Source organism: Nannobrachium achirus (assembly GCF_963921795.1).
Source record: "Nannobrachium achirus genome assembly, chromosome: 2".
Lineage (NCBI taxonomy): Eukaryota > Metazoa > Chordata > Actinopteri > Myctophiformes > Myctophidae > Nannobrachium > Nannobrachium achirus.
This window is the reverse complement of record NC_137811.1, coordinates 40,998,103-41,010,602: the sequence shown is the minus strand read 5'-3', so window position 1 is coordinate 41,010,602 and position 12,500 is coordinate 40,998,103. Positions and strand designations below refer to the sequence as shown.

General features: G+C 46.5%; 1 protein-coding gene across 1 annotated transcript in view; it reads left to right on the top strand.

Annotated features, from left to right (window-relative positions):
* Positions 1-12,500, top strand: part of bbs9 (Bardet-Biedl syndrome 9) — a gene marked incomplete at both ends in the record, with an annotated part of 259,704 nt that overhangs the window by 134,366 nt on the left and 112,838 nt on the right. The window contains one exon of the mRNA XM_080741973.1: positions 9,468-9,720. Coding sequence (XP_080598099.1) covers positions 9,468-9,720 — 253 coding nt within the window. The remainder of the gene's footprint in view (positions 1-9,467; positions 9,721-12,500) is intronic.

Below are 12,500 nucleotides of genomic sequence, written 5' to 3'. Positions count from 1 at the left end.
GACCACATCATTACCACTATCTATTTCTATCCTAACATACTTTTACACTGTACAAGACAGGTGACTTACGTACATGCACGTACACATGCACACCGAGCATGAGTGAGTTATTTTAAAGTGGATTCATGGGATGAAGTGAATTAGCAATAGTCGGGTCATTTCCAAAACATTACGACAGACCTGCAGATAGACATGCTATTTTAGGATGACACTCATAGTCATACAGTCACTGAACACGCACTGGGTGGATGGATGGATGGATGGATGGATGGATGGATGGATGGGGGGAAATTATTACTGATTATTGGTCAATTTAAGACAATAAGCTGATGTACTTAACATGATTTGTGTCCATTTGTTGCAAAACTATGTGCAGCTTAATACATTACATAGAGTTAAGGCACATACATTACAGTGAATTAGCCACTGTGGACTGAGGAGTAATAGAAAATTGTCCATCATTTAGAAAGCAGCTGACACACAAAGTGTTGCCTGACATGATAACGAAGCAGATTACATGTTACTTTGGATCAGTCATCTACAGTAGCTTTCAACTTACCAAATAGTTTGTTTTTAAATTTTTAGGGATTTTTTGTCTCAACTGGTACAGTAAAATCTGTCTCCAAAACGTGGATCTATTTGGCCATTCTGAATCAAACTCCTTCACATTCACATGTTTCTTATCGATATACTCAATATCCTTGAATGGGGGGGGGGGGGGGGGTATATATTACCTGCTTTCCACATCTCAACCTTTGGCCTTTTCCCCCCTGCGACCCACAGGTGGGGTCATTCCAGGTGAGTGAAATCCCTTTTCCCAACGAGGCTCCTTTTTGAGTGGAATTCCACTTGGGATAAGTCTGTGGAATGCTGTGGACTGCGATAGGGCTACCGTGGAGGATTATGGGAGTGGTGTGGTATGGATCAGCGAGAGGGAGACTGGGATTACAGTCACAATGAGAAGCAGGGAGAGAGAAGAGTGACTCAACACAAAGCAAAGAGTCTAGTCTGGAGTTAAGGATGGTGGGAAGAAACACCTTTAACTCTGAGAGCAAGGGTCGATTAGTCTCGCATAGCCAGACGATCAGAGATCTCTGCCTGCTAATGCATCTGGGAAAATCTAAAAACCTGCGCTGATATTGGCATATCGGTTATATATACCCATATAACTGATATCTAACTATTAATTTAGCGAATGTCTGTCCGTCCGGCGTCTGACTGTCTGTCTGCATGCTGACATCACTGATACTAAATGGTGTCACCTCCATGTTAACAGCCGCATGCTGAAAAAATGCCCACATTTGGAGATCAGCCGGCTGACATCACTGATACCAGTAAGACTCCCTAAATCGGGAGATAATCGACCGTTAGGGCGCATACACAAACTTTAGAAGGCAATGGTAGCCAATCAGGAGGGAATATGGGAAATGGGACAGAGCCATGTTGATGACATGACTTTAGAGATACTGTGTACCGATTTGCATGATACTAAACAGTGTGGCCACCATGGTAACAGCAGCATGCTGAAACAACGCCCAAATTTGGAGATGATGTCCACTGTCTGTCTGCATGCTGACATCACTGATAATATACAGTGTCGCCACCATGGCTGTCTGTCTGCTTGCTGACAGATTTTTTGACAGTACTCCTATACAGATTATGTCCAAAAATCACGCAAATCGGTAGACAGTATCTTTGTTGTGATCAAGACAGATCTGTCCGATATTTCACAGAGAGAGGGCGAGATCATTTAGCGACCTACAACCGGGTCGCGACGTGGTCGGTAGTTTTCAGCGACCGGGTCGCAAAATGGAGCGACCGGGTCGCTAAATCGAGCGACCGGGTCGCTAAATCACCGACCGCGGCGCTAAAGCGAGCGACCGGGTCGCTAAATCGACCGACTGGGGTGCAAAATCTTCCGACCGGGTCGCTAATTCCTCCGACCGGGACGCTAATTCCATCGACCGGGACGCTAATTCCACCAACTGGGACGCTAATCCAGCGACCGGGTCGCTAATTCCTCCGACCGGGACGCTAATTCCATCGACCGGGACGCTAATTCCACCGACTGGGACGCTAATCCAGCGACCGGGTAGGTAAATCTCCACCGACCACCGGGCTACTAACCCTAACCCTAACCCTAACCCTAACCCTAAACCTAACCTCAGTAACCTTACCTCAGTTAGGCTAACCTGCCACGCAACCTCCCGACCGGGTCGCTAAATCACCGACCGCGTCGCTAAATCACCGACCGCGCCGCTAAAGCGAGCGACCGGGTCGCTAAATCGACCGACTGGGGCGCAAAATCTTCCGACCGGGTCACTAGATGTACCAACCGGGTCGCTAAATCTACCGACCTAAAACTGCAGGCAGGTCGGTAGATTTAGCGACCGGGTCGGTCGATTTGGCGGCGCGGTCGGTGATTTAGCGACCCGGTCGCTCGATTTAGCGACCCGGTCGCTGAAAACTACCGACCACGTCGCGACCCGGTTGTAGGTCGCTAAATGATCTCGCTCCTACTGATTTCACATTCCATCCTAATTGGCCAACATTGGCTTACAAAATTTGCAGGATTGGTCCGTTCTGAACAAAATGCCTCAAATCATGAACGCAGAGTGTGATTTCTGTGAAATTTTGCACGCACATTCCTACTAGGTCGTGGAACAAATGCCATCCTTTTCACATTGGCCTGTTATAGCGCCACCAGCAGGTCGCCTATTGAAAAACACTGTTTTGGAACAAAATGCCTAAAATCTTGAATGCAGTGTCCGATTGCAGTGAAAGGTCAAAGAAGACATGGCACCCTTTTCACATTGGCCACAATAACCTACCTGACCTGGCGGAGACCAGTAGTTAGTACTGCAGTAACGGGTATTGCATCACCGGGTTGGGCAAGCGTCCCCAGCTTGCATCGTCCCGAGTTCCATCATACATGACTTGCATGGTCACCAGTTCAGTGGCCTTTTGCTTAAAACTAAACAGTTTTAAGATCCACACACCTCCACATGCGAAATTGGTCCCAGATCATTTGCTTTTCGAGACAAACCAGGCGCTCGCTATTCCTGTACGTCTTGGGAAAGATATCATAGCGCTGGCACTAGTTTCTAATATCAATTTTAGCGCTAAACACAGAAGAGCTTGAGAGATTTCTTCTTTCATTGATTCATTGGTTCGTTTGTTCGTTCATAAGGTATATCTTGCTTCCACACTTCCATAGTTCACTGATCTCCAATGTCATCCATTCCATCCATTCCTTTTTGCCATTAACACTCAACGACCATGAAGCAGGATTATATAGACTGTTTACCCATGCAGTCTCCACTCATCTCTCTCTCTCTCTCTCTCTCTCTCTGTCTCTCTCTCTCTCTGTCTCTCTCTCTCTCTCTCTCTCTCTCTCTCTCTCTCTCTCTCTCTCTCTCTATCTGCACTCATCTATCTGACAACCGGGGAGCCGTCCGTCCCGCTCTCCCTTCTACTAAGTGTCCCACCAAAGAAGACTTGTTGAGAGGAAACCACTTCAGACTATAGAGGGGCATCCACTGACCCTGACTGCCCCAGTCACCCAGTGACAAGGGGAAGGGGGAGAGAGAGGGGTGGGGGGGCAGGAGGATTTTGAGGGAAGAAGGGAAGAGAACAGAGAAAATATGTCACTGAACATTGTTTTTACTTTTACATCGTATGTCATGTCTCTTAGCTCTATGATGTCTGCACTGCATGCAAACTCCAGCGCAGTTATTTGTCTTACCGTACCTGCAATGTGAAACACCATCAACAGCATTTGATATCCCTGTAAATAAGGGAGAAAATAGGAGGGGGACAAAGTGAACCTCCAGAGGAAAAGGGGAGAATCAGACAGAGAGATAAGTGTCATGTCCGAATGACCCGCTCTGGATTATTATTTATCATCTGCACTCAAATAGTTAGTGTGTCAGAACAGAGGCATCAGTCAGTGTGCAGTGGGTGTGTGCTGTGTGGGTACCTGGTTGCTTCTCTGTTGCATAGTGAGCATCCAGGCCTCTGCATCAGTGTGCCTAGACGCTAGGCCAGCTCCGTTGAGCTCTCGGCAAGAGCAGATCTTGCTTCTTGGAAAAAGTTTATTATGACTTGATGTCGGATTAAAGTAACACTAAACGGGGGGTACTGGGGTAAAAGTCAGATTGTGGCAGCTTATCCAAACATCTTGTGGTCATGTTTTCCCGCTAAGGCCACGGACGAGCTGTTCCCAATCTCATTTAATTAGATTCTTGGCTGACTTCAGTCAGGTAACGTAACCTACGTAGGTAACCCACAAAACCCTGGTCTGACCCACCAAAAAGGGACTTTATTCACAATTTGAGGGTGACATCAGATGCGCCCGGATCGGATCATGTAACATCCTGTAAGAGTAAGACAGTGGTTCTCAACCAGTGGTCCAGGGACCACCAGTGGTCCTTGAGGGGGTTCCAGGTGGTCCCCAGCTAAATGACGGAGAGTAGCTGTTCCGAGCACAGGTCTCCACCAGGTCAGGTATGTTATTGTGGCCTCCTGGTGGTGCTATAAAAGGCCAATGTGAAAAGGGTGCCATGTCATTGTTAACGGCAATATGACGCTGCATGCATGATTAGAGGCATTTTGTTCCAAAAATTAGTTTGGCAAAGGTCGACCTGCTGGTGGCGCTATAACAGGCCAATGTGAAAAGAGTGACATTTGTTCCTTGACTTGGTGTGAATGTGCGTGCAGAATTTCTCTTACCACCTTACCACTCTTCTACCATCTCTATCTCCCTTTATCCTATCCTCTCTTGCTCTCTCTCTTCACCCTTCTCTGACTTGTTTTCCTTTCTTTCTCTCTCTCTCTTTCTCTCTCTCTCTCTCTCTCTCTCTCTCTCTCTCTCTCTCTCTCTCTCTCTCTCTCTGTCTGTCAGTCAGGCCTTGAATAGAGTTGCTGACGCAGTCTGTCTGCCTGCTATTCTTGCCTGCGTCCCCCATACAGCCATACCGCCTCACACCAACTCCTCTCTCCCTTGCTTCCCTCGCTCCTCTCCTCCCCCACATTTCCTTTTCTCCATCTGGTTCCATCGTACCATTACTTTGTCTGTTTGTCCACTGACTGTGGAGGATACACTGTCGCTCTTCATATACATACAGTGTGTATACAGCGTATATGAAGTGCGTGTGCATGCACGTGTATATATATTGTTTTAAGTGTAGTGTTGCTTTTGAACTCACTTTTGAAAACTGGTCTCTCACTCTATATAGCATAGAGAAATTGAGTGAAGATTACTTCAAGTAATCATTATCTAAAGGAATATGACAAATTCACACATACTGTATATTGTCACTGTCGGACAGAAACCTCGTATCTCCAAGTTTCAAATGTGTACGTTTTTAAAAGTAAAGCCCTGCTTCTTCATACAAAACTAGTGAACATCTACAAGAAACTCTACAAGCTCACAACGCCTCGCATCGCTTGTAGATCAGCTGTTTTCACTATTTTAAATCAGTTTTAAAATGATAAATACAAAAGGAACGGTTTTGGACATACAAGTTTTCTACCCGACAACAACGATATACAGTATAATCTTTAATGCATGAGTAGTCACATCCACGTAGATCCTAGCTGGGGAATTTGAAAGAGAAATGAGCGTAACTGTTACTGTTATGCTATTAAATTATCCTGAATCCAGCCGTTCAGACAAGTTGTTTTTTTAACAGACATTTATGAATTTAATAAAAAGGTTACGAGTTTAAAGATCATTTCAGCCATCTAGGATGACTGTATCACATTGTGCTCACAGAGTCATAACATTGGGTCCCTAGAATTACTTTTCCAGCCATGCTGAGCGCATCAGGGATGTGGGATTGGAGTCTGAATCTTTGGCTGTCGCTTTGGGAGTCTCCCAGGGCTCTGTATTAGGCCTGCGCCATTTTAACCACGTTCGTCCAGTAATGTTGCAATCACAACTGGGATTTCCCTTGTCTAACTTAATTCTCGTGACATAATCCGTAGATGTTTCCACAGCCTCTGGTAGACTAAGTACACTTACTGGCCATACAGTGCTTGTAGTGAATACGTTTTCAATCGTCTTAAGTCACATTTATACTCTCAGTTATCAATCACTGGGCTGCTTCAGGACAATTTGATAGGTAATGTGTCTCGCTCAAATTTTGTACATTTCATTGATGGAGGCTGAATGCTGAACTACTTGTACCCTTAAGATGACAAATTAAAGCTGTAGATTTTTGTCAGCATTGTGCCAGGGTAAGAGAAGATTTGTTTAACTTTTTCAATAGCTGATTTACAAGCTCACGACGCATCGCAACACAATGTGTTGTGAGGTAGTAGAAAAAATAAATTGGAGCATACTGTAAGTAAATGTTCCTCATTTTGCTGGGGACCCCCTGGAACCCTATCAAGGACTCCCACTCAGAACCAGTGCCCTATAGATGAAAACAAGTTTCAACAAAAAACTGACCATTCTGCAACGTTCACCTGTTGAGCTCTCTTTGCTCGCGGACCAGAGCCTACATCTATTCGGACCTGTAGCCTCAGGGCCCTTTTCCCTTGCAATTTATCACTTTGGCACCATTCCAAACCTGTCTCACTCTGCCCTCCTTTGCCTCTCATTGTAGTTTTTTGGTGGAATGAATGACTAGAGAGCTTAGGTTTAAGTAGATTTAATTTTCTCCCCCAGCTTGTGGAATCTTTGTGGCATTGGCCAAGGTGGGGGCGTTGGGGGGTAGTCTGACACTTGAGCCAAGTTTCCCAAGAAACGTGCTACCTACTATACAGTCGGTAGGGCCGTGGCATTTCGATAACCTGCAGAGGTATTGTGGCAGCAGGGATAGGTACCGTAATTGGCTTCCCAGCCTAGTACATGGGTCTTCACTGTTTTCAGGCCAAGGACCCCTTAGCTGAGAGAGAGATGAAGCAAGGACCCCCAGATTCCATAGTTTTGTTGTTTAACAGCACAATCATCGGTGTATTTTGGATGTCATGTCAATTTGTGTTATCAGATATGTAACCAATTGAACCGTCAATACTTAATAAACTTCACTTTCACTTGGTACTTAGTGTGCTCTTTTTTCCCCTCTACACCCTCTTTGCCGAAAATAGCCGATCTAAAAGATGAGCTTGTAGATCTGCTATTTTTGGCCAAAGTTCTCAGAATATGGACGTTAGGGTTCCAGTGGTTAATATAAAAAAGGAGAGGTTTCTATTACTCAAAGGTTTGGAGGACCCCCTGTACTAACTCTGAGGACCACCTAAGGGTTGAAGACCCCTGCCTAGTATAACCCCGGCTCCTCATTCCCTTAGCTCTCCACGCAGCAGTTCTATCTCCTCCTTCCTCTAACCTCGCGTCCGTCCTCCGTCCGTTCTTTCCACTCACTTTTCCACCTTCCTCATGTGTGCTCGTCCTTGGCCTCGTCGCGCTGTTATTTTCCCTCTCTAATGTCTCTGGTCTTCTCTGTCATCGTCTCGTCTCTTTGACCTTCTCCGCTCGGCCTCGTCCGTCCCTCTCACCCCTCTCACACGCAGTTCACCCCGTCTCTTCTCCTCTCTTTCTCGCTGTGCCCCCCCCCCCCCCTCTCTCTCTCTCTCTCTCTGTCTGTATGTCTCTGTCTCTCTGTCATTATCATTACAGGGTTGATTACCTGTCATTATGGCCCATTAGGGGCCTATCAGCATGGCGGCAGGCAGGTAGGGCAGCTGGGGGGAGGAGGTGAGTGGAGGTGGGCCCCCCCACACCCTGGGCACCTGTCAACACACTGCCCTCCCCTCCTACTGTCATCCCCCCCCCCCTGGACCATCTATCCTCAGATAGAACAGGAGGGATGACCCTGGAGTTAGGGTGGTACAGTGGGCACTGTGTGTGTGTGTGTGTGTGTGTGTGTGTGTGTGTGTGTGTGTGTGTGTGTGTGTGTGTGTGTGTGTGTGTGTGTGTGTGTGTGTGTGTGTGTGTGTGTGTGTGTGTGTGTGTGTGTGTGTGTGTGTGTGTGTGTGTGTGTGTGTGTGCGTGCGTGCGTGCGTGCGTGCGTGCGTGCGTGCGTGCGTGCGTGCGTGCGTGCGTGCGTGCGTGCGTGCGTGCGTGCGTGCGTGCGTGCGTGCGTGCGTGCGTGCGTGCGTGCGTGCGTGCGTGCGTGCGTGCGTGCGTGATGGAGGTTGCAAATGTGCGTTCCTAGGGAGGCAGGGGGTTGCAAGGGGATGGTTGTGTGTCATTTAGATGGGTAAATGAATGAGCATATTGTGTGCGTGCGTGCGTGCGTGTGTACATGCGTGCATGCATGTGTGCGTGCGCAGACCCAGAGATGTCCAGACCAGATATTCTCCCAGACAGAGACAGCAGTAAGAGAATGATAATAGAGCTGCTTCTCTTCCCATTGGGGATCCATGTTGTCACAGCTGGTCACTGAAAGGCATCATGTGGATTGTGATGTGGACAGTAAAATACTCTCTCTAAAGGCTCTTGCACACAGTGTCCGTATTTTTAGTCAGAAATTGTCGCAGATTAAAAGAAAAATCCAACCTCTCACGCTATGTTGATCACGCTCACACACATTTTTCGGTGTTTTTCCATATCATCCTGTCTGTATACAATGGGGGAAATAAGTATTTGATACGCGACCGTCAGGTTGCATACACAAACTTTGGAAGGCAATGGGAGCCAATCAGGAGGGAATATGGGAAATGGGACAGATCCATGTTGATGACATAACTGTAGAGACACTGTGTACCGCTTTGCGTGATTTTAGGGCAAAATCTGTAGGAGCAGTGTCCAAAAATGTGTCTTGCAAGAATCGGCCTCATGGTGGTGCTAGAAGAGGGCCATGTGAGAAATGGTGGTAGTGGTTTGGCAGCCAAGGAGTGTGTTTGCAAATTTTGGCATGGATCGGGGCAACGGTGGCGGAGATATGAGAAGGGCAAAAGTGTGACGTGTGACGTTTGACTGACAGATGGACTGACAGACTGACTGACTGACAGCCGGTGGAGGTTTTGATAGTAACTGCGACCTGACAGTCGTAACAATATATTTCTTTACAATATTTAAAGTGAATTAGTGTGCTATTGCCTATATATACCCACCCATTGATGTACAGTACATTGACAGCTGCCAATAATTGTTTGATAGTGAGGATGATAATTATGTATACCAATCAACAGATGATTCTATTCCAGCACAAATACGCACGCGGCATGCCCTCGGCGTTTCGCAGTATTTTCACTGACAGTTTCTGGTGTAGTCCGGCCGTGACTGTGACACACAGTCTGCTATTGACAAACAACAGACAACAAGTCGGAATCGAGCATTCAAACAAAGTGTGTAATAATACAAGATAATGTATGCCTTGCCATGGTGACCTCCACTGCAGATCTTAAATGTCAGTCGTGGCGCATCAGACTGTCTTGTAAATGTCGAGCAGTCTATAAGTTAATCTCTCTCTCTATCTCTTTCTCTCTCTCTGTGGTTCTCTCCTCCTCTCCCTCAGGGTTGGGAGGAAAGCTGCGACGCAGCCGTGTCGCACCTCCTGCGGACGTGCCTGTCGAGGAGCCCCAAGGACCAGGCCACGTCCCTGGCCCAGGCCGGGGCCCCCGCGCTGGGGCTGCCCAGTGACACGGCGCGGCTGAAGAAGCACATCACGCTGCTCTGCGACCGCATCGCCAAGGGAGGCAGGCTCACCCTGGCCTCCGAGGCCAACGCCACCGTGGTGCCCCCCGAGGTCCACACACTGGCCCGACCGGGTGAGTTCTAGCACTGTTTCTCAAACGTTCACATTTCAAGGTCTCCCCTTAACTCTGACAGTGTACAAATGGAACCTTAACGGGTTCATTTGGTTCCATTTGTACACTGTCAGAGTTACAGACTTGTATGGGTCAATTTAGACCCCACTAAAAGAACCCACAGAGTCCCTGGAATCCACTTTGAAAACCACCGAGTTATAGCATGGGAGGAGAGCTGGGAAGGGGAGAGGTATCTGGGAGATAACAGCAGGAAAATGGAAAGGAGATTAAAAAGTATGTAAAAGCAGGAGAGGAGAGGCTCTTTCTGCCCCGTAGTTCCTGTCTCTACACTGACCGTCAGTATCTGAAATAAAGCATAAAAAAATAAAAAATAAAAACCCAACACACTGCACACATACAAGAGAACACTGTGGTGTGTGTGTGTGTGTGTGTGTGTGTGTGTGTGTGTGTGTGTGTGTGTGTGTGTGTGTGTGTGTGTGTGTGTGTGTGTGTGTGTGTGTGTGTGTGTGTGTGTGTGTGTGTGTGTTTGTGTGAGTGCGTGCGTGTGTTTGTGTTTTCATGCAATTTTGCAAGCGTGTAGAGATGCATGTGTTTGCGGAAGACAGAAATATGACTTTTAGGGCAGTTGGTAGAACGTGTGTGTGTGTGTGTGTGTGTGTGTGTGTGTGTGTGTGTGTGTGTGTGTGTGTGTGTGTGTGTGTGTGTGTGTGTGTGTGTGTGTGTGTGTGTGTGTTTGTGTGAGTGCGTGCGTGTGTTTGTGTTTTCATGCAATTTTGCAAGCGTGTAGAGATGCATGTGTTTGCGGAAGACAGAAATATGACTTTTAGGGCAGTTGGTAGAACGTGTGTGTGTGTGTGTGTGTGTGTGTGTGTGTGTGTGTGTGTGTGTGTGTGTGTGTGTGTGTGTGTGTGTGTGTGTGTGTGTGTGTGTGTGTGTGTGTGTGTGTGTGTGTGTGTGTGTGTGTGTGTGTGTGTGTGTGTGTGTGTGTGTGTGTGTGTGTGTGTGCGTGCATATATACGTGTTTGCATACGTGTGTGCATGTGTGTGTGCTTGCCAGGTTGTCAGAATCCCTTGTAAAGACAAGTCCCCTGGTAAAGCTTTTTGGCATGAACTGGGGAAAACATGAGGCCTATTCATTGCACACTTTATGGTCTACACACACACACACACACACACACACACACACACACACACACACACAGTACACACAACATGATAGCCGTGCACTGCATACACACACGCACGCACGCGCGCACACACACACACACACACACACACACACACACACACACACACACACACACACACACACACACACACACACACACAGTACACACAGTACACACAACATGATAGCCGTGCACTGCATACGCACACACACACACGCACACGCACACGCACACGCACACACACACAGCTCTAAAGACCATTAGTACTGACAAGAGTTGCCAAAGGTCACTTTGTGTTCATGTGTTTCTAAGAAGCCCTCTTGACAATGTCATCCATTACAGGTTGTCATACTGCTCTCTCACCACCTCTCCTCTCTCTGAACATCCACATTCTTCTTCTTCTTCTCCTTTTCCTTCTTCTTCTTTTTCTTCTTCTTCGTCTTCATCTTCTACTTCTGCACGTCTGCAAATGTTGGGCTCTGCCAATTCCACATCCAGTGGCTTGGAAACAAAGTTATAAAAATTCAAGGACTCTCAGGCTGCGTGCGTGCGTGCGTGCCAATTGTTTTTGCGGGGATGAACGTCAATGTTTTTGCCGGCAAAAATACCCCACCACTTCGCAGGTTCAGGTTATGATATAGTAGATCTGTATTCTCACAGCACATCACATCTATTTGGGGATTTTACAACAAAGTAAGAATCAGGCTTTAGGTTTGGGTCTCAAGGTCAGGTCAGTGCATTTCGGTGTAGGCAGTGGATTCGTTTGGGAATACCTGGATGAGAGAGCAGGCTGGTGACATTTTAAGAAGGGGATAGTTGTGTACTTTGCTTTGTGTGTGAAATACAAAAAAACAGATCTAGAAATCTTGAGGTCCTGCTTCAGTAAATATCCTCTTTTTGGTGAGAAACACCAGTCTGTTGCATCACAGAGCCTGAATGAATCTTAAATCCAGCTTCTAGGTTATGTAACACGCTCTGTGTGTCAGTCTGCTCCTCTGCCCCTTGTTTGTCATGCTCATCAAGCTTTAGATACTTATCAGTGTTGATTTCGTCAACTAAAACTATGATGAAAAATGTTCATCGACTACTTTTTTTCACTGATGAAAAAAAAGCTATGATGACTAAAACTAAGTCTAAATATACTGACAATTTCTTCAACAAAAAAATAAAAAATAGACTAATTGTTAAGGAGGAATTAGTGGAGAAGAGATCCAGTAGAACTAAAAGACACTTGGTGCTTGGGTGTTGCGCTCTGAGAATAGCAGCTCCTCAAGCTCACAACGCATAGCACTGCAACACGTTGTGAGCTTGTAGATCGGCTATTTTCAGCATGCAACCAAGTGTAAATCCAGGCATTACGACGCCATCAATGCCCACCAAGGTACATTTTCGTCTACAAAATCAACTGTAGATTTAGTCGACTAAAACTAGACTAAAACTAAAGTATTTCAGATGACTAAAACTAAATGAAATTTTATTCAAAAGACTATGACTATTTATTTCATACTTTGCTGTCAAAATCAACACTGATACTTATATGTCTGCTTTTCTTCCCCTTTCTTGTCATGCTCATCCAAGCCTTGGACATTTATATCTTCAGCCTTGGACTCT